Below are 24,764 nucleotides of genomic sequence, written 5' to 3'. Positions count from 1 at the left end.
TAGGAAGCTTCATTTCTAATGTTCACAACAACAAAAAGATAGGCTGCCTACTTAGCTAGCTCTGGCCTCCATGTCTATAAAAACTGTCTCTGGTGGACATCCCAAAGCGAATTAGTAAAGTGTCTGAGAGCGTGAACTGACCACATAGGAGGACAGTCGGCACACTGTGCCATCAGCAGCCTTCCAAATAAAGCAGTCAAGGAACAGAGCTGACAGATGTGCCCGTGAAGGCGGCTTTGCCATGATCTCCAAGGACCCATCAATAAAGGCCTGTGCAGGTCTTGGCAGGTGGTAGAATCCTTAGGTGGTGGGTGTGATAAGAGGAAGTGGGTCATTAGGTTGTGTCCTGGATTGGGACACCAGGGCTTTGCCTCCTGCCTGTCTTTTGACCACAGTCCAGCAAGCAAATATGGTTTTCTGCCATCTGTTTGCATTCTGATATGACAGGTCCAAAGCCAAAGGGCCACACAACTTAATACTGAACCAAAGCCTTTCTCACTATAAGTGATCTCAGGCACTTTGTAACAGCATTAGAAATCTAACAAACACAGACAAAACTACGCAGTATTCTGAACTTGTGACTGGACCTCTAGGAGTAAGATCCATCGGGGAAGATAGTTTTGCTCATTACAACCATCAGTACTGTTTCCTGATGGGGCTGGACAACAGGAAGTCCAAATTCTAGGCCTAGGAGCTTCAGTGTTCCCTTAGGTTCAGAACCAAGAAGAGAAGGTAACTAAGTGATTGGCCTTGTTATTACAGACAGCCTGGTGCTAGTCTAAGGAACGACACGACATTGATACAGTGGCTGTACAAGTGTGCGGACTTGAGTTTGAATCCCCAACAACTCACGTACAAAGCTGACTGTGGCAGTCCGCATCCAGAACCGTGAGACCAGGGAGGCAGAGACAGGATTCAGGGAGCTTTCCAGTGGGTGTGCTGAGTCCTAGTTCACTGAGAGCTTGTCTCAGAAAATTAAGTGGAGAGTGATAGGCACACGAGTGTGCCTATGAGTGTGTGCACACACAGGGATATAGGCACATGAGCAACTATGAGCATGTGCACACACATACACATACACTAGGATAGAGAGGTACATGAGCAACTATAAGTACACACACACACACATACACACACACACCCACCCGGATAGAGCTATAGAGAAGCCATGAAGAGTGAAGCCAGGGATACTGTCCTCAGAGCAGCTGGTTGTAGTGTGGTGCCTGACCATGCCGTCAGCAATCCAGGAGCTTCCCTGCAGAGGGACTGTGTGAAGGGAATCACAGAACGTAAGCTCCCAGCTACTGCTGCAGCTGAAAAACAGACCTGGCGGTGGTGCACACCTCTAATCCTGGCCCTCAGGACGCTGAAGCAGGAGGATGGTGAGTTTGAGTTCGACACCAGACCAGACTACATACTAAAGACTTTGTCTAAACCAAAAGAACCTGCGAGGACGACATTCTACCAAATCCAGAGTAAGTAACGTACGGAGCGTCTCCTCTGTGCCTCTCTCACTAAGAGACCAAACCTCCAAGGTTCGCAGACCATGTGCAGTAATCTAGTGTCCACACACCAAGTCCCACTCCTTTCCATCATCCTTGATGATGCTTGAACAGAACAAGAATACCAAGTGGCCGGCCAGCAGGATGGCTCAGTGGGTACCACACCTGACAACTTCAGTTTTATCCCTAAGAACCACAAATTGTCCTCCAACCTCTGCATGCACACCCCACACAAAATAAATGCTTGGGGTGGGGTGGGGGATGACAGACAAGAATGCCAAATGGCAAGGCCCTGTCTTCACACCCATGTGCCTGATGAGGTACATAGTACAGACTTCCCTGAGGCAGGAGGCTTACATCGTCTCTGTATCTGGCCTTGTGAATCACCACTGCCTTGGAAGGAACGGTGGACTCTGGCTTCCGGATATTGAACTCGGGCTTTGGTCTGGTTTGCTCTTGAAGGTTTTTCCACTCATCTAAGGTCATCTCTTGGACTTGATTTTCCTCTTCTACCTCCGACTCAGGAACTCTATAAAGATACATAATCATAAGAAAGAAAATTTTTTGGCTGATGGGACCAAATGCCTACTTTAGAAAAAGCGCTGCATCAAAAATGTAAATAAGGTTAAAAGTAACCCCAAGCCCTTGGAATTACATCTTGTGAGTTAGCTTCACCATTCTCTGCCTTCACTGCAAACTGAAGACACATTCTGTGCTCCACTGCAGTCTGTGGAAATGATGTCATCACCCATGTCATTTTCATCACACAGTGCCCCACGCACCTTCCTAAAGGCAGATGGACAATAGGATAATTGTGGAAGAAGATAAGAGACACTATGAACACAAAGTAATAGGAAACCATGGACAGAAGACTTAAAACTATGGGTCACAAATGCATACTTTCATGAATACTTTCTTCAGTTGGTTCTAAAGATTTATTATGAATACAGTGCTCTGCCTGCATGTGTGCTTGCATGCCAGAAGATGGCACCAGATCTCACTATAGATAGTTGTGAGCCACCATGTGGTTGCTGGGAATTGAATTCAGGACTTTTAGAAGAGCAGCCAGTGCTGAGCCACCTCTCCAACCCCTTCGATTGGCTCTAAAAGCACAAGAGTTATTATTTCAAACTCTCTCCAGCCTATGCTCAAACCCTCTTCCTCATCATGCTAAAACTGTTTTTGGTTACATTCTAAGTATGGCTTTCTTGTGGACCTCATATTTTCACACTTGTCTGATAACTTCATGAGAACCTTCATGGTTTGCTCTTTTCTATGACTCATGGCTTTGAGTGAGGTTTTGGTTGTAGACTGTTTTTGGAGTGCTATAGGTGGAGCAAATGTTCTGTTCCCCACCAGCAGGTATGGTGGATGGCTCAGGGAAGCAAGCACAGGACCTGGGTCTTAATCCCCAGGGCACCTACACCTCCAGTTCCAGGGGATCTTGGGCCCTCTTCTGGCATCTGTGGGTACTGCATGCACATAAATGCAGTCAAAATATTCACGTAAGTTACAAACTTTTCAAACGTCCACTGTTGTTAGTCATCAGAGAAATACGGCTCAAACCACAAGGAGTTACAACATTCCACACTCAATAGGACAGACAGTATCAAAAGTGCATTTATGGGCTGGAGAGATGTTTCATCGGTTAAGGCCACAAACTGCTTACAACCAGCTGCTGCTTTGGCTCAAACGAATCTAGTGACCCCACAGGCACCAGGCACTTATGTGGTACACATACATACATGGAGGTAAAGCACTCATACATACAAAAAGAATTTTTTAAGAGTAAAGGGAAAAATATATCTTTAAATGCATTTAACAAGTGCTGACAAAGATGTAAAAAACTGGAACCAAGGTATACTGCTAGAGGAATGTTGTATGTCAATTCAGAAAACAGTCTAGGGGATCTTCAAGAAAAATTAAGATTTATTTATTTATTACTTATACAGTATTCTGCCTGCAGGCCAAAGGAAGGCACAAGATCTCATTATAGATGGTTATGAGCCACCATGTTGTTGTTGGGAATTGAACCCAGGACCTCTTGGAGAACAGGCAGTGCTCTTAACCTCTGAGCTATCTCTTCATCCCTAAGGATCTTCAAAACTACAGAGTCAAGTGTGCTGCTCATGTCTTTAATCCCAGCACTCAGGAGGCAGAGGCAGGTGGGTCTCTGAGCTCGAGGCCAGCCTGGTCTACATACCAGGCTCCAGGACAGTTGGGACTATGTGGCAAGTTCTCAGATAGCCTACAGAGAGAGAGCCTGTCTCAAAAAAATTTTTTTCTGACAGAGTTCATATATGATCCAGTAATTTCACACAAGAGAGGAATGAGAGCATGCATCCATCTCAGAGCACACACGTGAGTGTTTACAGTGGCACACACACAGAGCAGCCGCAAACTAGAAACGGCCAGTGTGACTATCAACTGACAAATAACCAAAATATGAGATTTTTAAAAGTATAAAGTATTAACATAGGTGACAGGAATTTGGAAACATGATGACAAGTGAAATAAGTCAATGTCTTCTCTTTTCTGTGTAAGATTCCATATACATGAACTCTTTGGAAGCGTTAACTCAAACACCAAGCACGTCAGGCTAGCAGAGTCCCTCAGACACCACAACACTGGTGAGGAAGGCCTCAGCTGCTGCCGTGGAGAAGGGAAGGAAGGGTGTCCCACACCAGCCAACTGGCTAACTTGGAAGGATAAGTGTATTTTAGGTTGTTCACTACACCGCTGGCAAACAGGACTTTAAACTCTTCCACCAAGAAGTTTTAAGCCTGAGAGGTGAATGGAAAAGGGAAAGCTGCAACATCAGTTCAGCCAGCCTGAGCAGACACGGCACCTCCCAGCTCACCAAAGAATGTTATTTTCTTTTTCTTGGCTAACATCTGTATCATTTATTTGTTCGACAGTGGAGTTTCTTCTGTGGTTCAGGTCATGGCCCTGGCACTGAGGATAAAGATAAATCCTGGCTGTCAAGGAGCTCACAGTCTAGTGGGGCAAACACACAAAAATGCATATACTGCGATGTAACTAGACTACACAAAGGAACTCCAGGAAGGCAACGAACAGAGGCATCTAGGTCTTATGTGAGTGTCTGCAGGCAAAAAGCCGCCTCTAGCGGACGTTTTCTTAAGGACTAGATGAGGCAACGGCTTGCAAAGGCTCACTAATTGCCCAGAGCACACACTAAATTGTAGGCTCCTGGTGCTTTGTGCAGACTTTGATTCAGCAGGCCAGGGTCCAGGATCTGCATTTTAAAGTGCCTCTAAATGAGTCCACAGTAACTCAAGTTGAGAATCAGTGAGATCGGAGTTGTTGTTTAAACTGAAACAAAGAGTGATCTGTACATCTGAAATGCTGACTCGACTTTCTCCCTGTCCGGTGCTGGGAGCTCAGGGCCTGACATGCTGGGCAAGTGCTTCACCACTGAGCTGTATTCCTAGCCCCTGTGTGGGTCTTAATGCAGAGAAGAGGAGGAAGGGACGCAGCACACATGAAAGTCTATGGTGGTCTGTATGAAAGCTAACTGAAGCCCACAATAATCCTATGAGGTAGATAACATCCCCATGTTCAGAAGAAAAGAAGATTTAGAGCTTAAGTAATTTCTCATTGACAAGCTAATGAAAGTAATGACGATATCCGAGCCCAGTTCACTGAGTGCCTCAGCCTATCAGTGTCTTGGAAACACCGTGCTGGAGCTAAGGATGGAATCTTCAAACCATCAAGATGACACAGCTGCTATGAGAGAAATCTCTAGTTTTAAAGTCTGGCAGGGCCGCAGAAACAAGAGCACTCTCTGAAGATTCCCACGTAACTCACTTCCCAGCTCATAGAAATCAATGTGTCTGTTTCTTTAGTTAACACACTCCGTAAATAGGCACACTGACTATGAATCCTATTTTTAAAACATTCTTAGTTGTTTTGAGCAGTAAATTCATAGCTGTCACAACTGCCAGTCACTGCCACTCCTGTAAGAAGCAGAGATGACACTGGCAGATACTTACATAGCAGCCAAGCTCGGGCCCCACTCTAGGTGCCCCCTCCCTCTCTCTCCCACTTGCGATCTGAACGTAGCTGTGCACAAAGCACTGTCCTCAAACCTCCGTGGTGCAGGCAGCTGGTTACCCCCATTTCCCAAACAGGGGCAGGTTAAATAACTGCATCGCACGGGCTCAGCCCACTCTGGTGACAAGTGAGTGAGAGAACCAGCTGCAGGGTAAGGAAACGAGAATTCAGCAAACATGGAAGCGGTCTGTGACTGCCAGTGGGGGGAGGGTAAATGAAGTCAGGGCCGCACAATGAATGCCGGGACGGCGCAAGAGTGGTCAAACTTGAGGGTCCTTCCTACAGGGGCCAGGACATCCAGGACTGTGCACATCAGGATAAGAGCTGCAGTGATAACCAGATGTCACAAGTTTAGGCTATGCTGGTGACAGAGATGGTGAACAGGGGCAGAGTGAAGGCCTGGATTTAGGGGTAGGGGAGGACTGAAAACAGGACTTCCCAGGGAGACTTCTAAGTTTCTGTTCACAGGAGCTGATAGGTGATAATGCCGTCCCACGACATAGAGACACCTGCTGAGGCCCTGAGGTTTGTGGGAAAGCAAGCATGCTGAGCATTGAGAAGCACTGAGGATGCTGGCATAGGTATGCAAGACACAGATACACAGACCTAGGACTCATATTGAAGGACAAAGGCAATGATCTGTGACCTGTATTCTGATGTCAACACGTGCATGACAGTTTAAGCAGCAGTGCACATAAGATCACAGGAAGATTGAGAAAGAGAAGAGGCCTTGAGGTGCAAAGGAACTGGGCGTGGTGGTGCACGCCTGCAGTCTCAGCACTCAGGAGGCAAAGGCAGGCAGATTGTTGTGAATTCGAGGCCAGCCTGGTCTACAAAGAGTGAGTCCAGGATAGCCAGGGCTTGTTACACAGAGAAACCCTGTCTGCGGGGATCGGGGGAGGAGAGTTGCAAAGGAAATGCGCAAGGCAGAGCGGAAACCAGAGCGCAGTGAACCAAAGAGCTAAGCTGAATCCAACACAGATCCAGACTGAAGTGCCCATCAGCCTGGCGCGGGGGAAGTATCAGAGGAGCGGAAGTATCAGAGGAGCGGTAACAGGAAGCAGGCCTGCAGTTAAGGGGAAAGTGAGAGAGCACAGGGTTGAGGGGAGACTTCAGTATGAGACTGTACACTAAAATGCCCAGAGACCAGAGTTGAGAAAGAAGAAATGAACAAACTAACAGTTTGAGGGTTTGAGGAAACCAGTGTGAATGGACCCAACGATGGAAGAGCTGTGAGAAGAGATGGCACTGTGTCTGCCCAGAGCAAAGAGGCTCAGAGGCAGCAGACGCAGAAAAGTTATGTCCTGGAAGCTGAGAAGGCCATCAGCTTCCTAGCTGGGGACTCTGAATTTCTCCGAGGCGTGGCAGTGATGTGAAGGTGCTGGTAACACAAGCCTAGTGACCTGTGGTCGGCTCATTCCTGGAACCCGCATAAAGCTGAAGCTGAGCATAAGAAGCACTGGGGATGCTGGCGTAGGGATGCAGGACACAGATACACAGACTGAGGCCTCATAATGCATGTATACATGTAGTAATAATAAAAACAAAAACAAAACCAACAGCCTTTACAAAAGTTCCAAGCACCCTGCCTGTGACTTGCTGGGCAGTGGATGGGGAGAAGGCTGAATGAAATTATCCAGGAGGTGGTTTTGCCTTAGGAGACTAAGCCAGGCCGGGCGGTGGTGGTGCACGCCTTTAATCCTAGCACTCGGGAGGCAGAGGCAGGTGGATCTTTGTGAGTTCAAGGCCAGCCTGGCCTACAAAGCAAGTTCAGGACAGTTAAGGCTACATAGAGAAACCCTGTCTTGAAGAACCAAAAAAAGAAAAAAAGAAAAAAAGAAAACCAACTCCGCCCCCACCCCCTAAAAAGAGACAAAGCCAGGGCATAGGAAGATCCTAAGAGTTCACTGGCCTGTGCACTTAGCTAAGATAGTAAGCTTCATTTTGTGAGGGACTCTGGCCCATTCCTAGGGAAAGGAGGTTTGGCTTAGAGCTTAAATGTGCTAGATGCTGGAGAGATGGCTCAGAGGTTAAGAGCACTGGCTGCTCTTCCAAGGGTCCTGAGTTCAATTCCCAGCAACCACAGGGTGGCTCATAGCCATCTATAATGAGATCTGGTGTCCTCTTCTGGTGTGCAGGCATACATGCAGACAGAGCACTGTATACATAAAAAATAAGTCTTGAAAACAAAACAAAACAAAAAACCAACAGATTAAATGTGCTAGATAAGGACCAGAGACTCAGTCTTCATGAGAAAATGGATGACAAGAGATTAAAGGGGACAAGAGCAAGACAGAAGAGCTGAGGGGCAGAGGACACAATACTTTCTTTTAATATACTCTTATTAAAAACAAAGAACAAAAACAACAACAACAAAAAACAAGCAAAACCACCCTATCAAATTACTTAATTAGTATGATTGTTATCCATTAGCATATAAACAAGGTCAACTCAGTGTGATGTTAGAAAGGATTCAGCTTGGGCTGGAGAGATGGCTCAGTGCTGAGAGCACTGGCTGTTCCTGCAGAGGTCCTGAGTTCAAGTCCCAGCAACCACACAGTGGCTCACAACCATCTGTAATGTGACCTGATGCCCTCTTCTGGCCTGCAGATGTACATGCAGACACAACATTGTGTACATAATGTATAAATCTTTTTTTAAAAAGAAAGGATTCAGCTTTTAAAACACTAGGCTAGGGAGATGGGTTAGTGAGTTAAGAATGCTTGCTCCAGGGCTGGAGAGATGGCTCAGTGTTTGAGAACACTGGCTGCTCTTTCAGAGGACCCAAGTTCAATGCCCAGCACCCACATGGCAGCTCAACTGTCTGTAACTCCAGTTCCAGGGGATCTGACACCCTCACACAGAGACACACGCAGATAAAACATCAATGCACATAAAATGATAAATAAAGAAACAAAACAAAACAAAGAATGCTTGCTCCAGCTGAGTAGGGTCGTGCACGCCTTTCATCCTAGCACTAGTGAGGCAGAGGAAAGTGGAGCTCTGTGAGTTCAAGGACAGCCTGATCTACATATTGAGAGTTATAGGACAGCCAGGGTTACACAGAAAGACTGTCGTTTTTGAGAGTACTTGCACTGGAAGCATAAGGAACAGAGTGGAATGTCCAACACTCACATAAAAAGCCAGGCTTGGCTGGGTACACCTAGGAATTCCAGCACTGGGGAGTGGACAGAGGAGCCTAAGAGCTCACACCATAGCTGAGATTCTTTCACTGTGAGGGGCCCTGTCTAAGGCAGCAAGGTACAGAACCATAGAGGAGATACAAGGTACCTGCTCTGGCATCCACTCTCACAAAAGCACTCACACATTTACACACACACACACACACACACACACACACACGACTTCATGCTCGTAAACATAATGTCCAATCTTAAAAGAGAGATGATAGATCATTAAGAATTTGGTACAAGCCCGGCATGGTGGCACACACCTTTAATCCCAGCATTTGGGAGGCAGAGGCAGGTGGTTGTAAGTCTGAAGCCAGCCTGGTCTACAAAGTCCAGGACAGCCAGGGCTCTGTTAGACTGAGAAACACTCTCTCCTCTCCCTCCCTCCCTCTCCCTCCCTCTCCCTCTCCCTCTCTCTCTGTGTGTGTGTAAGAATCTTTACACACGACAACCCATAGGCATGAGAAGTGGCCCCTACTTGGCTGGAGACTCCTCATCCAGGACGCCCTGGCACTCCTCCGTCATTGAGGTCTCTTCCGTGGACGCAGGTGGCTCCGTGTCACTGAAAAGCAGCAACAACATCCGTCACACAATCCGTCACGCCCGCCAATGCCTTGTCTAGTTAAGGAAACACATCTCAGGCCCAGTTTCTCAGGGCACGCCCTTGAAGCGAGGACTTCCACATCACAGTGGGAGGCAGCAAGTAGTCAGGGCTGCTTAAAATTACGTTATTTCAAAACTGTCAGAAATAAATATAAATGTCCATGAATGTTCTAAAATTAAGAACAGAGACTAAAATGATCATAAAAAAGATGAAATTATTATACTGGAGAATTCCAGCTCTTTAAGAAACTTTTTATATATATTTTACTTTTGAGGAAAGGTCTCAATGTGTAGCCCTGGCTGGCTTAGAACTCACTGTATAGACCAGGCTGGCCTCAAACCCACAGAGATCCACCTGCCTCTGCAGTGCTTCCTCCATCCAAGTGCTGGAGGGCAAAGGTGTGTGCTACCATGCCTGGCAAGAATTCCGTCTTTTAACTTTTTTTTAAGGTTTGTGTGTGTGTGTGTGTGTGTGTGTGTGTGTGTGTGTGTGTGTGTGTGTGTGTGTGTGTGTGCCTGTATGTGCACTACCTGGGTGCAGTGCCCACTGAAGCCAGAAGAGAGATTTAAAATTCCTGAAACTCAGATTCTTTACAAGAGCAGCAAGTGCTCAGTTTGAGCCAAGGCTTCATGTTTACCAGGCTTTTATACTATGTTGCTGAGGATAATCTTGTTCCGAAACTGGGTTGCAGGCATTCACCACCTCTCCCAATTTACGCAGGGCTGGGGCTTGGACCCAGAGCTTTGTGCACACTAGGCAAGTACACGTGCTGACCAGAGGAGGATTTTACCAAATAAACATCTATGAGAATTGTGGTAACATACAGAAAAATAAAATGCAGGTTGGTGTGATGCATATGTCTATAACCCCAGCACATGAGAAGCTGAGGCAGAGGGATTAATTAGTTCAATAACGAGATGGGCCAAATAGTGAGACCCTGTCTCAAATATAAAAAAATAAATAAATTAAGAGATGTGCAAATGTGCCACACCATATGCTTAAAATGTATGAACAAATACATGGTCACCTGTCAAGTATTACTCAGAAAAAATTAAGATTAAAATAATAGACCTTTAGGGGGCCAGGTATGGTGGCATACGCTTTTTGATTGGGAGGCAGAGGCAGGAGGATTTCCATGAATTCTAGACCAGTATATATAATGATTTCTAGGCCAGGTAGGGCTACACCAAGGGACTCTGTCTCAGATAAAATGTAAACAGACTTTTAAAAGCAGTTTTGAGTCTAAATGCAACATAACAATATGCTTTAAAAAGTTTTCCCCTGGTGCAGTCAATCCCAGGGACATACATACATGCTCTCCTCCCTTCACCCCCTCCTTCTCTCTCTGTCTCTCTGTGTCTCTGTCTGCATCTGTCTCTGTCTCTCTGTCTCTCTCTCTGTCTCTCTCTCTGTCTCTCTCTCTCTCTCTCACACACACACACACATACACACACAGCCTCACTAAACCATAGCCCATATCAACTTCTACTTGGCAAATGCAACCTAGAGAACATCATTTTTAAAGAATCGGCGACTCCCGCCCTCTGCAGGCTCTGAGGAAACATCCTTGCATCTTACCTAGTGTCTTTACCTGATCCCCACAGGCGAACACCACAGCCACCTAGGCTGTCCTCCAGTCTGTTTGCTCTGGAGAAACAGAGAATATTCATATTAACTTGAGGTGGAGGCTGCTTCTCATCAGTCAGTCTCCTAGTCTGAAAACCCTGCCCCGAGGTCTGCAGAGAAGGACTGGTGCACACTGCTCTTACAGAGGACCTGAGTTTAATTTCCAGTGCTTACATCAGACAGCATACAACTGTCTAGCAATCAAGGGATCTGACATCATCTCTGGCTTCTGCAGGCACTGCACTCATGTATGTTACAGATTGCAGTCACCCATGCACCCACTCACCCACCTGCACACATCACACACAGATACACATAATTTTTTTAAAGTAAATCTTTGTTTTTTAAAGCAAATTTTCAAAAAAAAAAAATCCTGGGGATGGAGAGATGGCTCAGCAGTTAAGAGCACTGACTGCTCTTCCAGAGAACCCAGGTTCAAATCCCACGTGGTAGCTTACAATTGTCAGTAACTCCAAAATCTGACACCTTCACACAGACATCCATGCGGACAAAACACCAATGCACATAAAAAATGAAGATTAAATAAACAAATAAGTGATGTCCTGCCCCACAGGACTGACGGACAGCACACGCATATAAAGCTGGTCATCAAGAAACACAAAATCCAGAGTGGAATCAGCACAGACAAAGGAGCTTACACTTTATCATTGCTACCGTATCTTTCAAAATCTCGTCTTCCTCTTTGGTCAAAGTAGTCAAAAGTTCTATTCCCGGGACCACCTCGGCCTCTGCTCCTCAGGCCTCCTCTGGGGCCTCCACGTCCTCTCAGTGGTCTGTCTTGATCAAACCTGTCAACTGGTCTAGGAAGAGATGGTAAAATGAAAAGGGAGAAACAGACAAAAGGTCTGAAAACATACAAAAACAAAAAACAAACTAGAAGACAAGTCATGGTTGTGGTTTATTAGAAAGCATGTTGGCTTGAGTAAACTAACAGGTCACCACTGACTACATGGTCCCTGGCATGCTCCGAGCACGGCACACACAGCACTTTAATTCTCACAGCAGAACTGCCACCAAAGAGCTGGGCAGCAGAGCTGCCACCAAAGCAGCACGGAAGGGGCTTTGCCAGAGGCCACACAGCCGCCAGGCAGGGAGCCAGGTCCTGGTTCTCACCAGGTGGGGCACAGCTCGCTCTCTGTAGATCCAATTTCCTCATTTATATACAAAGACTGTGTTAGTTAAATATGAAGGTTCTTTCCTGTCTAACCATTACATTTGGAATATCTTTTGCTTTAAATCTTGTTTCTCACAGCCGGGGGCGGTGGTGGCGCACTCCTTTAATCCCAGCACTCAGGGAGGCAGAGGCAGGTGGATCTCTGTGAGTTCGAGGGCAGCCTGGTCTACAAAGTGAGTCCAGGACAGCCAAGATAACATAGAGAAGCTCTGACTCAAAAAAAACAAAAAATAAAAAAATAAAAAATCTTGTTTTTACAAATCTCTCTTGTAAACACACAGCCACAAGGTGGTGTTTAGAGCTGAAATAACTAACACACTGGACCTTCTTGTGTCCCGTGACTTCATACAGAGGCCCAAAGACAATGAAGACTTTGGTGTTTTTAAAGATTTTATTTTTACTTGTATGTATGCCTGTGTGAGTCTATCTGTATGTAAACATGCCTTTGGAGTCCAGGACAGGGTGTCAGATTCCCAGAGCTGGGGCAACAGGCAGTTGTAAGCTGCTTGAGAAGTGTGCTGGAAACCAAACTCAGGTCTCTGGAAGAACAGCACGTTCTCTTAAAAGCAATCTACCCAGCCTGGCACACTTTCTTCTTGTTTTTTGTTTTTGTTTTCCGAGACAGTTTTTCTGTGTAGCCCTGGCTGTCCTGGATTCACTTTGTAAACCAGGCAGGCCTCGAACACACAGAGATCCACCTGCCTCTGCCACCTGAGTGCTGGGATTACAAGTGTGTGCCACTGTGTCCGGCCACACCGATTTCTTAAGAAGTCTATGTGCAGAGAGTTCAGTTAAGTTCATAGAGGCCTAAGGGAAAGCTAGTGCTTTGCTGAAAGGAATATCTGCATCTCAGATCCACACACGCCAACATGGCTTGACTGTTCTCTCTATCTGATCCTGGCTCAGTCAACCCCTCACACTCGGAATGTCGCTTCTGAGGGAAAACACATGTTCTGCCTGGACACAGTCAACACCCTTGTCAACTAGCTGAGAGCAGAGTCACTCCAACTCTTGGTCTTGGTTGAAAGGGCTGGATTTACACTTTTAAGTTAACAAAGATGGGCTGGAGAGATGGCTCAGAGGTTAAGAACACTGACTGCCCTTTTAAAGGTTCTGAGTTCAAGTCCCAGCAACTACCTGGTGGCTCACGACCATCTGTAATGAGATTTGGTGCTTTCTTGTGGCAGGCAGGCACATATGTGGGCAGAATACTGTATAAATAGTAAATAAATCATTTAAAAAATAACAAAGATTAGCTGGAGCAGTGGTGCACACCTATAATCCCAGCACTCAGGAGGCAGAGGCAGATGGATCTCTGTGAGTTTGAGACCAGCCTGGTCTACAAAGTGAGTCCAGGACAGACAAGGCTACACAGAGAAAGTTGTCTCAAAACAACAACAATTGTTTAAAGACAAAAAAAAAAAGTGGGATGTGGTGGCACATGCCTATAATCCCAGCACTTGGGGAGGTGGCAGAGACAGCTGGATCTATGTGAATTCGAGGCTACCCTGGTCTACAGAGTGAGTCCAGGACAGTCTACACAGAAAAACCTCGTCTTGAAAAGCCACACACAGACACACACAGACGCACAGACACACACACAAAATCAATTTAAAGTAAGTGTACTTTAATTCAAATAAGGAAAAAAAAATCTACCTAGATTACAACCCAGTTTGCAGAAGATGTTGTGGGAGATGCTGTAACAGATTAGTGGCAAACCAAACTGATAGGTTGCTGTATCAGTGGTTTGTCACCGTGGGTCTATAATCCCACTGGCCCCAATTTTATATGTTTTTATACCATCTGTACCTATCTAACTTTGCACAGAAGCCAGTGGCAGAAATGGGTCACCTGCCCAAGCGTCACAGTTTTACAATCCAAACTGGCACTCTAATACCGGGACTCCACTAAGGAAACCCCTTACACAAACCGGAAGCTGCTTTTGCTCCCGGGCATCACTTATGAAGCCTAGTGCTGACCAAGCACAGGTCCTGTAGCATAAACAAGTAGTAATATATGACACACCCAAATAATGGGTCACTATACAGCCACCCGGTACAGGTCTTCCATCACGTGCATTAACACACACCAAAAACACTGAGCAAACACTGCTATCACATGGGAAACCCTCATGTGTGTCAAGAAGAAATGAGAAAGTATGGAGCGGTCAGCATGTATGCACGGCCATCTGTGTAGCTGGAATGAGGATGGCCCGTGGGGTCATGTTTGAATGCCTGGCCCTTAGTTGGTGTAACTGTTCCTGTGTGAAGGATTACAAGATGTGACCTTGGGCTGGGGAGATGGCTCAGTGGTTAAGAGTGCCACCTGCTCTTCCAAAGGTCCTGAGTTCAAGTCCCAGCAACCACATGGTGGTTCACAACCATCTGTAATGTGATCTGATGCCCTCTTCTGGCGTACAGGTGTATATGCAGGCAGAATACTGTATATATAATAATAAATAAATAAATCTTTGAAAAAGAAAAGAAGATGTGGCCTTGTTGAAGGAGGTGTGTCACTGGGGTGGCTCCGAGGTTTGGAAAGCCCTCGCTATCCCATAGTGCTTCACTTAGATCAGTCTCAGCCTTGTGGTCATGGTCAGGTGTGAGCTCTCAGCTAGTGCCCAGCACCTCGCCTACTGCCTGCTGCCACCACACTCCCCAGCAGGACGGTTATCAACTCACACTCTGAAACTTTAGGGCCCAAATTAAATGCCTTTCTTTTTTTTAAGTTGCCTTGGTCATGTTATCTCTTCACAGCAATAGAAAAATAACTAAGACACCACTTGCCACCTCAGTAGATGAACAGATGGGAAATGGGCCAAAAGCTGAAAAGTATCATCTCAGACAGCAAGATGGGTTGGGTGTGTTTTTTATTTTGTTTTCTTCTCTTACATTTGTTTGTTTGTTTACTGTGTGTCCACAGATTCATGCACCACTGCTAAATCTCATCATAATTATATCCCTAAGGCTAAAGTTAGTTTCCTAATCTAACTTAAAATCAATTTTTAATCTGTTCAACATACTTGTATGTGAGTGATTTTGTTTTGTTTTTTGTTTTTAGATTTATTTATTTATTATGTACACAAGAAGAGGGCACCAGATCTCATTATAAATGGTTTGTGAGCCACCATATGGTTGCTGGGAATTGAACTCAGGACCTTTGGAAAAGCAGCCAGTGCTCTTAACCTCTGAGCCATCTCTCTAGCCCCATGAGCATGTTTTTAAATGTGAGTGCATTTTTATTTTTATTTATTTATTTATTTATTTATTTATTTATTTATTTATTTGAGACAGGGTTTCTCTGTGTAGCCTTGGCTGTCCTGGACTCACTTTGTAGACCAGGCTGGCCTCGAACTCAAAGCAATCCTCCCGCCTATGCCTCCCAAGTGCTAGTGAGGGTGTTTTTAAATGAGGGTTTTTCTGGGCCTGGAGAGATGGCTCAGTGGTTAAAAGCACTGGCTGCTCTTCCAGATGACCTGGGTTTGATTTCTAGCACCCACATGGTGGCTCACGACCACCTGTAAATCTAGTTTCCGGGGAGCTGACACCCTCTTCAGGCCTCCACGGGCACCAGGCACACACGTGGCATACATACACACAAGCAGGCAAAATACCCACATACATAAAATAAAAACAAAGAAGGCTTCTCACACATACCCTGAACACGCTTTCTGTTCTTCTGACTTTGTGCAGGGCAGGCAGGTGCACAGCCACAGAGCTGTACCCCAAGCCCACAGCTAAAATTTAATTATATAATCATTTCCTGAGCTAAAAATAAGTCAGATCCTTCTGGGTCTACAGAAGGTAACATGGCCTGTAACTTACCTGACAAATTATCTGTAGGACTGCCACCACAGAAATGTCACAAAGCCTAGTACTTACCAGGAACCCCCAGGGCCCCCGGCCACCCTCACGGAAGGCTAAGGTACATACTTTTCACCTGGAAACTTCTCCGCTGTCAAGTCTGCCTGCCTCTCAGTGTCATAGGGCCGGTATTCTCTGTAGGACCTTCGCTCTGCTCTATCAAGCACCACGTCTGTCCCCCGGTTGTCACTCCATCCCTGCTGCTCCCCTCTTCTAGGAATCCGCTTCTGGCCTGCCAGGAGAAGCAAACAAAGCTGGAACGCAGCATCCGCGGCATCACTGTTCGAGGTGGACATGGGTTTTCTACTAGAAACCAAAGTCACTGGAAAGTGGGAGTTTCAGAGAGAAACAGTTACTGCCTACCGATGCCTTGTCTGTTAATTATCAACCCACGTCCCCGTCAAGCCCTAGAAATAACAGGGTCAAGCCATACGGGCTCCACATTTACAGAGTGTGACGACGGAGCCTAGGCCAGCCTTCACCTGATGCTCTTGTCTCAGGGGTGCCACCGTGCCTGGCCGGCTTTACGGTTGTCGTCAGTGCCCATGGAACTGTTCCTAGGTATCTTTTTACTGGATGGCTAAAACCTGCACCGCAGACTACACTTTTAGAATCCCAGGTGGTGGCCCAGGCTTTTCATCCCAGCACTCAGGAGGTAGAGGCAGATGGATCTCTGCGTGAGTTCTAGGACAGTCAGGACTACACAGAGAAACCTTGTCGTGAGAAACCAGAATAAAAAAGAATCCCAGGTGCAAACAAACCAAGGGCACCTAGGGTCTGTCATCTGACATAAAGGGGTTTGCTTTTTACACAGAGGTGTGTGTGCTGATTTAGATCTTCCTGCTTTTTTAATAAGGTGTGTGTGTGTGTATGTGTGTGTGTGTGTGTGTGTGTGTGTGTGTGTGTGTGCACCACTCACTCCACACATATTCCCTGACCCTTTTAAGAGGCAGCCATTACTCACACAGAGCGTCTTTTGTTCACTGAGGACCCAGAGCCCAGCTGGGGCAGAGGCTGCTGCTTTCTCCCCCACCCCCACCATTTTTTTTTCTGTTCTCTACTTTTTCTTTTCTTTCTTTCTCTTTTTTCCAAGACAGGGTAGCCTTTGTCTTTCTCTGTGTAGCCCTGGCTGTTCTGGAACTGCTTATGTAGACCAGGCTGGCCTCAGACTCAGAGCTCTACCTGCTTGTGTCGTCCCCGTCCGTCCCATGTCCCCCTCCCCCCGATTGCCTGGCCCTGTTCTCTACTTCTTATGCTTACCTTTGTGACTCATGAGGTCTGCGCTAACATCATAATACGCTGTGCAGAGCTTCACCACTTCTTCTGGTCCCTAGGACATTATGTGTAACTAACTCCTATCCTAATGCCTTTTGCTTTTCTTAGCAGAAATTATTCTTCACATTGATTGCATAGCTATAAAAGGTTTAATTTCTTCAAGTAGCCACATTTTAGCTGTTAAATTCCTCTCATAGACAACATATATATATATATGTGTGTGTGTGTGTGTGTGTGTGTGTGTGTGTGTGTGTGTGTGTGTGTGTATTTGTATATATAGGCATATATACACACATTTTAGGAAATATAGGTGTATATGTTTTTCACAGTATTTCCTATCTATTAAAGTCTAACACTTGCAAAAATTATCAGTTCCTATTTTGAAGCAAAAAATCTGTGATATCACTAACAAGACTGTACAGCTTTTTGTGGTTGGAAAGATGGCTCAGAGGTTAAGAGCACTGGCTGCTCTTTCAAAGGTCCTGAGTTCAATTCCCAGCAACCACATGGTGGCTCACAACCATCTAGAATGAGATCTGGTGCCCCCTTCTGGCATGCAGGTGTACATGCAGGCAGAATACTATAAACATAATAAATAACTTCAAAATTATTTTTAAAAAAAGACTGTATAGCTTTTCATATAAAGTAGTTTTTGATGTGGCTGTGGTGGTGTATGCCTTTAATCTTAGCACTTGGAACACATAGGCAGGCGGGTTGATGTGAGTTCAAGGTTAGCCTGGTCAACAAAGTGAGTCCAGGACAGCCAAAATAACACATAGAAACCTCTGTCTGGAAAAAAACTTTTTAAAAAAATTAGTTTTTGAGTGTGATGGACTATACCACAAACCTAAGCTCAGTCTCTGTCTCTGAGAGACCCTTTCTGGCCTGGAACTTCCTATGTAGACCAGGCTGGCCTCAAACTCACAAGAAATCTACCTACTATTTTTTTTTTTTTTTAGTGATGGGATTACAGATGTACACCATCATGCCAAGAAGCCTAATGTTTTCAATGTCCCATGACGAGAAATATGTAAATATGACATGCATCACTCAGTGAGTTCACAACCTAAATTTGCTCAGAACATGGAAAAATACCACAAATAGAGCTTTTATTGTAAAAATTTGCATTACTAAGAAATCAAGATTGGGTGCGAGAGAGATGGCGCAGCAGGCAAAGTATTTGCCATGCAAGGGTGCTGACCCAAGTTCAGAGCCCCAGGACATACAGAAAAGCCAAGCGTGGTGAACTATGCCTGTGACACCAGCACGGGGGAGAGAGAGAATGCTCGGCCAGCTAGTCTAGATCCATGTTGAGTTCTGGGGCTCTAGGAGCCTGTAAAGATGGCTCAGCAGTTAGGAGCACTGGCTGCTCTTTCTGGGTTCAATTCCCAGCACCCAAATGGCAGCTCACGACTGTCTGTGACTCCAGTTCCAGGGGATCTGACACGCTCACACAGATATCTATGCAAGCAAAACACCAATGCACATAAAATAAAAATAATTTTAAAAAATTGTTAAAGATCCTGTCTTAGGAAAATAAGGTGAAAGGTGACAGAAGACGCCTAACATTGCCCTCTAGATTCTACATGCACACCTGTGTGTGCACATGCACATGCACACGCACGCACACACATGCACACTCAAAATTGGAAGCGGTGACTCCTATATCTAAGGCTAAGGGAGCGTTACAGAAGAGGTAGAAAGGTTGTAAGCCAGAGAACCAGGGTGTCTGTTGCAAACCAGCGTCTTCCAGACCAAACAGCAATGTTGTACCCATGAGATCCACACCAGAACTGCATGACACCAGCTGGCACCGCCTGCCTCTGCCTAGGATTAAAGGTGTGTGCCACCACTCCTAGCTAACAAGCTTGAAAAAAATTTTTTTTTAGATTTTATTTATTTTATTTATTGCATATGAGTGCTTTATCTGCAGAAGAGGGTATCAGATCACATTACAGATGGCTGTGAGCCACCATGTGGTTGCTGGGAATTGAACTCGGGACCTCTGGAAGAGCAGGTGGAGCTCTTAACCACTGAGCTATCTCTCCAGCCCCCAACAAGCTGAACATTTAAAAAGGTCAATTCATGACATCCTCGTTCCTACTTTTCCTCAATATAAAAAGAACTCCCGGGGCTGGAGAAACTTAGCTCAGTACTTAAGCACACTTGATGCTCTGCTGAGGACCTGAGCTGGGTTACCAGCAACCACGTGGCAGCTCACAACCATCTGTAACTTCTGGTCTGGGGATCTGTTGCCCTCTTCTGGCCTCTCTGGGCATTGCATGCATGTACATTGCCCACATACTCGCATGCAAGCAAACATGTTAACACATGAAAAAAATATTTTAATCAGCTTCTGATTTCCTACTAGCAACTCATAGATTGTTTTTAAATTATGTAACTCATTGTAACTCACAGATTTTAAAAAAGATTTATTTATTTATTATGTATACAGATTTCGTTATAGATGGTTGTGAGCCAACATGTGGTTGCTGGAAATTGAACTCATGACCTTTGGAAGAGCAGTCAGTGCTCTTACCCTCTGAGCCATCTCTCCAGCCCAACTCACAGATTTTTTAAGACTATGTATCTCCATTCAGCTACAGAACTGCTTAGGTGCTTGCTCTCACTTCTTTCTGCTTACTCTTATTTCTATTATAACAAGTAAACTCTCTTGCCAGCCAGGGTTCCTCTGTATAAACTGAAACTGATAATTTTTTTTCAGATTTATAAACTTATCATAGTTACATGATTATGAGTACAACATTACATTTTCTTTTTTAATTTATTTACTTTTATTGATGTGCATTGGTGTTTAGCCTGCATGTATTGTCTATGTGACTGTGTCAGCTCTTGGAGTCAGACAGTTATGAGCTGCCATGTGGGTGCTGGGAATTGAACCCTGGTTCTCTGGAAGAACAGTCAGTGCTCTTAACTGCTGAGCCATCTCTCCAGCCCACATTACATTTTTCTAAAACCCCCAAAACAAAGAAATCAAGGACAGATTTTTTTCTTTTCCCACAACTTTGTTCGAGGAGATCAAGATGCAGCTGGACATAGCTTGCTGCTCTGTGCTGGATCAGCAGCTTGGAGCAGGCAATGCAGGCGCTGCCCTTCCAGCCCTTTCCAATAAAGACCTGATCAGTTCTCTAAACTAAAGCCCAGAGAGTAAATGGGATACAGTAACATTTACAGTAAGATTTCCTATAAAAAACAAAGCTGAATGTTGGTTTATGGACCATAACCCTGAAAGTTCAGGAAAATAAAAATGAAACTGGTGATTCAAGAGTGAATTTATTCTTGGGCAAGGCTCATCCACGGATTATCGTTAGACAGACAAGGACTCCACAAATATATATTTCCATGGGGAAAATGACTTCCACATCATTTTGAGATCAGTAACTGATTCTGTTACACAGAAAGTGTGCATGGTATTTGTCCACACTATCCATTCACTCAGGACATTCAAAGTTTAATTTTTTATGAGCGCAGGAAAGTATGCTCTTTCATGTTAATTAGTGCTAACATGATGTATAGAGTCACTCTCTGTAGCCCATCAGATATATTTAGAACAGATGTAGAAATCATGCACACTTGAAAAAGGAATTCTTAGCTGGGCATGGTGGCGCGCGCCTGTAATCTCAGCACTTGGGAGGCAGAGGCAGGTGGATCACCGTGAGTTCACGGACAGCCTGGTCTACAGAGCAAGTCCAGGACAACCAGAGTGACAAAGAGAAACCTGTCTTTAAAAAAAACCACCAAACAAACAAACAAACAAAAAAGGAATTCTCAGGCTAGAGAGATGGCTCAGAGGTTAAGAGCACCACCTGCTCTTCCAGAGGACACGAGTTCAAGTCCCAGCAACCACATGGTGGCTCATAACCATCTATAATGAGATCTGGTGCCCTCTTCTGGCCTGCAGGTATAAAGCACTTACATACATTAAATAAGTAAATAAATAAATAAATCTTTAAAAGAAAAAAGGAATTCTCATTACAAAATTTCCATTCTAACATCAACTAGGTCTCAAAGGCCAGAAGGCCAAGACTGTGAACTGAAAAAGAAATAATGTGCTAATTATACTAGCTTACTGAATCAGGTGGGAAAGTTATGAAACCTTGTACCTGTGCACATGCATGTATGTGTGTGCAAGTGTGCATGTGCGTCCTGGGTGTTCACCTCAGGAAGATCTCACCTCACTTTCTAAGACCAGGTCTCTCTTCGAGTTGGGGATCATAAATTCAGTCAGGGATGGGACTCACATCTTCATGTTTTCAAGACATTTTCTGAGTAATCTATCTCTCCATCCCCACACTGTGCTTTTATTATATAAATATATGTATATAAATGCACACTATTATTCATAAAAAATAAGGGATCCTTCTGCTAACTTCATACATTTTGGGGATTGTTTAAAATTTCTGTAACAAGAGCTGAGGGTTCAAGCTCAGCAATAGATCATTTGCTCAACATGAATGAAACTCTGGGTTTGCCAAAACAAATATATTTTTAATTTTCAAAAGGCTAAAAATTCAGGGGCTGGAGAGATGGCTCAGTGCTTAAGAGCACTGACTGTTCTTCTAGAGGACCCGCGTTCAGCTCCCAGCATTTGCACGGCAGCTCACAACTGTCTGTAACTCCAAGATCTGACACCCTCACACAGAGGGTGCAAAACATCAACGCACATAAAACAAAACAAAACCAAAAACCAAAAGGCTAAAAATTCAACATTAACATTTAATCTCAGCGCTCGGGAGACAGAGCTAGGCAGAACTCTGAGTTTGAGGCTCGATTGGTCTACAAATAGAGTTCCAAGACAACCAGGACTGTGACACAGAAAAATCCTGTCTCAACACACACACACACACACACACACACACACACACACACACAAAGAAAAGTAAAAAAATTTTTAAAAAACCAACATTTTAACAGCAGTCACTGGTACCCCCCCCAAAGGCTAGTGTATTTTACCTTGATAAAAAAAAAAAAGTAAATTAAACAAGTAAATATAAAAAAAAAACCAGTCTTTCTTAATTCTTTTCCTCCCATTTTTCTAAATACAACTAAGAGAAACACAATACAAAATGTACGGTGTGGCGCATTTGCATCTTTAAAGGAGCCCTAACTTCACTGATGTATCCATCTTCATGGTTTCTGACTCTCAAACTTTACAAAGGTAAGCATTACCTAGCTGTATCAGCCAAAGTCTCAAACGTCAAGCCAGAAGTGGAAAGACAATTTTTCTCAAGCAAGAACGAGGCAACGATGCCCACACGAACACACCTGCCTACCCCATGGTCAAACCACACTCTAATTCTTGCCAACCCTAGGGTCATAACCTTATTATGAGAAAAACGGGGCGTTCAGGTGGCGAGAGCGCGGCTGCAAACGCCTTGACGCAGCTCAGGTGACAGCAGCAGCCTCCTACGCAGACAGCACACCCAGCGGAGGGCTGACCCCTCTTCTAACCGGGAAGGGTAACTTTGAACATTCCGCTTGCAAAGGTTAAAACCGCTTCTACAAAAACGCAGTATTGACAGAGAGACCCCCGTCTCAAAAAAAAAAAAAAAAAAAAAAAAAAAAAAAAAAAAACACCAAACAAAACAGTATTGGATCAATCACAAGTTACACTCCCCACCTACACAGTATGCTCCGCTGCAATCGGTGCCAGCTAACAGCTGGAGGCTATGATTGATTGGGAGATGAGGCGCAGAAGAGCCGGGACCCCAAGCCCACCCCACTCACCCTGGGCTCTGGTCTGTCGTCCAGGGGCTCCCACACCCGAGGGTGCCCAGGCCTCCCTGAATCTCGAGGCCCAGAATCTGGGATCCCTGAAAGGGTTCAACAGTGAATCCCGCAGAGGCCGGACGGGAGGATGAAGGATGCAGCCAGCTGCAGATCTGGGGCTCCACCGAACCAGGACTGCCAGGTGGGTGACTCCGAAAGAGTCACCCCCGGGGCCTTCTTGTCCATCAGGAACCTCCAGCTCAGCCCACTCTACTCCCGACCCGGAATGGGTCCAATTGGATAGGACAGACAACCCCACCCCCCACCCCCGCTACCCAGAGTGACTCCCGACCCCTCTTCGTGGATAGGAACCTCGGGGGAGTGACCAAGTGGCCTCTGCCCATCAAAATTCACAGGTCTTGCTCATTCTCCACTAACTGGGATGAGCGCACAGGGCGTGAGACCCTGAGACCCTCCCCACTGAGACAGGGTGACCCGGGAAAGTGACCACCCAGGAGGGTCATGATCCTGCAAGAGTGGCCCCGAAAGAGTGACCCCGGGCCCTGCGCCCATCAGGACACCCTGTTCTGATTCGCCCACGCGGGACTGGTCCCCGTACCTAGCGGCAAGAGGGGTGACCTCGGTGCCCACGGCGTACCTGGCGGCTGCGGGCCCCCGGGGCTGTCCGGCTGCTGTGCGCCGGACGCCGCGAGGTTCTTGCGCTCCTTCTGCGACTCCCTGCGGCCGGCCGCGCCGGGCCTGTGTCCTGGGGCCACCGCCGGGCTCCTGCCGCCACGGTGCCCGGCCCCGCTGGCCGCCGTTGCCTCGTCGCGCCGCTTGCGCTGCAGCTGCTGCTGGCGCCGGTGCTCGGCCTCTCGGAGGATGTCGAACGGGTCCGACTCGTCATCCAGCAGCTGATGGAAGCGGTTAGCCACGACGCAGCCGAACGTCTCCTGCATCGCGGCGCCCGCGGCGGCTACCGGGCTCCCAATGGCCCCCTTCATGACGCCGCCGCTGCGGGCGCCGCGGGCAGCCCAGGCCAGAGAGACTCAGCGAAGCCGGGGGCGAGGACCCATGCTGCCGCCCGCCGCCGCCGCACTCCGGGCCCCGCGGTCGGCTCCTCCCGCCGGCGCGCCCCAGCCAATCAGCGCTGGCGGACACGCCCTCCGGGCCCGGGGCGCACGAACACCCAATGGGTGGCCGGCGTCTGTGACGCCATGCCCCACTTTACCCCTCCCCCCGCTGGCCTGTGGGCGTGGTGAGGCGGGGCGGGGGCGGAGCTACCACGAGGACCCGCAGGGAAAGCTGTTAGGGTTTTCTAGTCCTTTTGCGCCTGTAGGAGTCTTAGCCGAGGTGACCTAGTCACTAGCCCTTCAGAGCTGTAGAGGGAGGGAGAGAAAGTGCCTAGAGGAGAGGAAGCGTTCTCCGCTGCCCTCCTTGGCAGGGAGCTGACCCAATGAAGAAGCTTAGAGCGACTTGAGCTACGAGAGGGGTGACAGGGGCAGGAGACCAAAGCAGACCATTCAAGCTCAAAGAAACAACCCTTAGATCCAAGGTTGATGAGGTGATGAGTGCGGGCGTGGACGGGGTGAAGTTTAGATAATAGTTGTTTTTCTTTTTTTTATTATTTTTTTCTCCTTTATTAATTTATTCTTGTTACATCTCAGTGGTTATCCCATCCCTTGTATCCTCCCATTCTTCCCT

The 24,764-nt window shown here is 46.3% G+C and overlaps 1 protein-coding gene across 2 annotated transcripts in view; it reads right to left on the bottom strand.

The window, feature by feature from the left end:
- HABP4 (hyaluronan binding protein 4) overlaps nucleotides 1-24,223 on the bottom strand; it is a 29,476-nt gene extending 5,253 nt beyond the window's left edge. Inside the window, exons 1-6 of one of the 2 annotated variants that reach the window (XM_084784075.1) lie at nucleotides 23,680-24,223; nucleotides 16,125-16,287; nucleotides 11,657-11,818; nucleotides 10,950-11,018; nucleotides 9,246-9,329; nucleotides 1,860-2,031 (exon numbers count right to left, since the gene is read on the bottom strand). In XM_084784075.1, the coding sequence (XP_084640201.1) occupies nucleotides 1,860-2,031; nucleotides 9,246-9,329; nucleotides 10,950-11,018; nucleotides 11,657-11,818; nucleotides 16,125-16,287; nucleotides 23,680-24,064 (1,035 nt within the window). In that variant the 5' untranslated portion in view covers nucleotides 24,065-24,223. The remainder of the gene's footprint in view (nucleotides 1-1,859; nucleotides 2,032-9,245; nucleotides 9,330-10,949; nucleotides 11,019-11,656; nucleotides 11,819-16,124; nucleotides 16,288-23,679) is intronic. The other variant, XM_084784076.1, reaches the window with a different exon arrangement.
- Nucleotides 24,224-24,764: the final 541 nt, after the last annotated feature.

Source organism: Acomys minous (assembly GCF_964271855.1).
Source record: "Acomys minous genome assembly, chromosome: 5".
In the NCBI taxonomy this organism is placed as follows: Eukaryota; Metazoa; Chordata; class Mammalia; order Rodentia; family Muridae; genus Acomys; species Acomys minous.
This window is presented reverse-complemented; position numbering and strand designations above follow the sequence as displayed.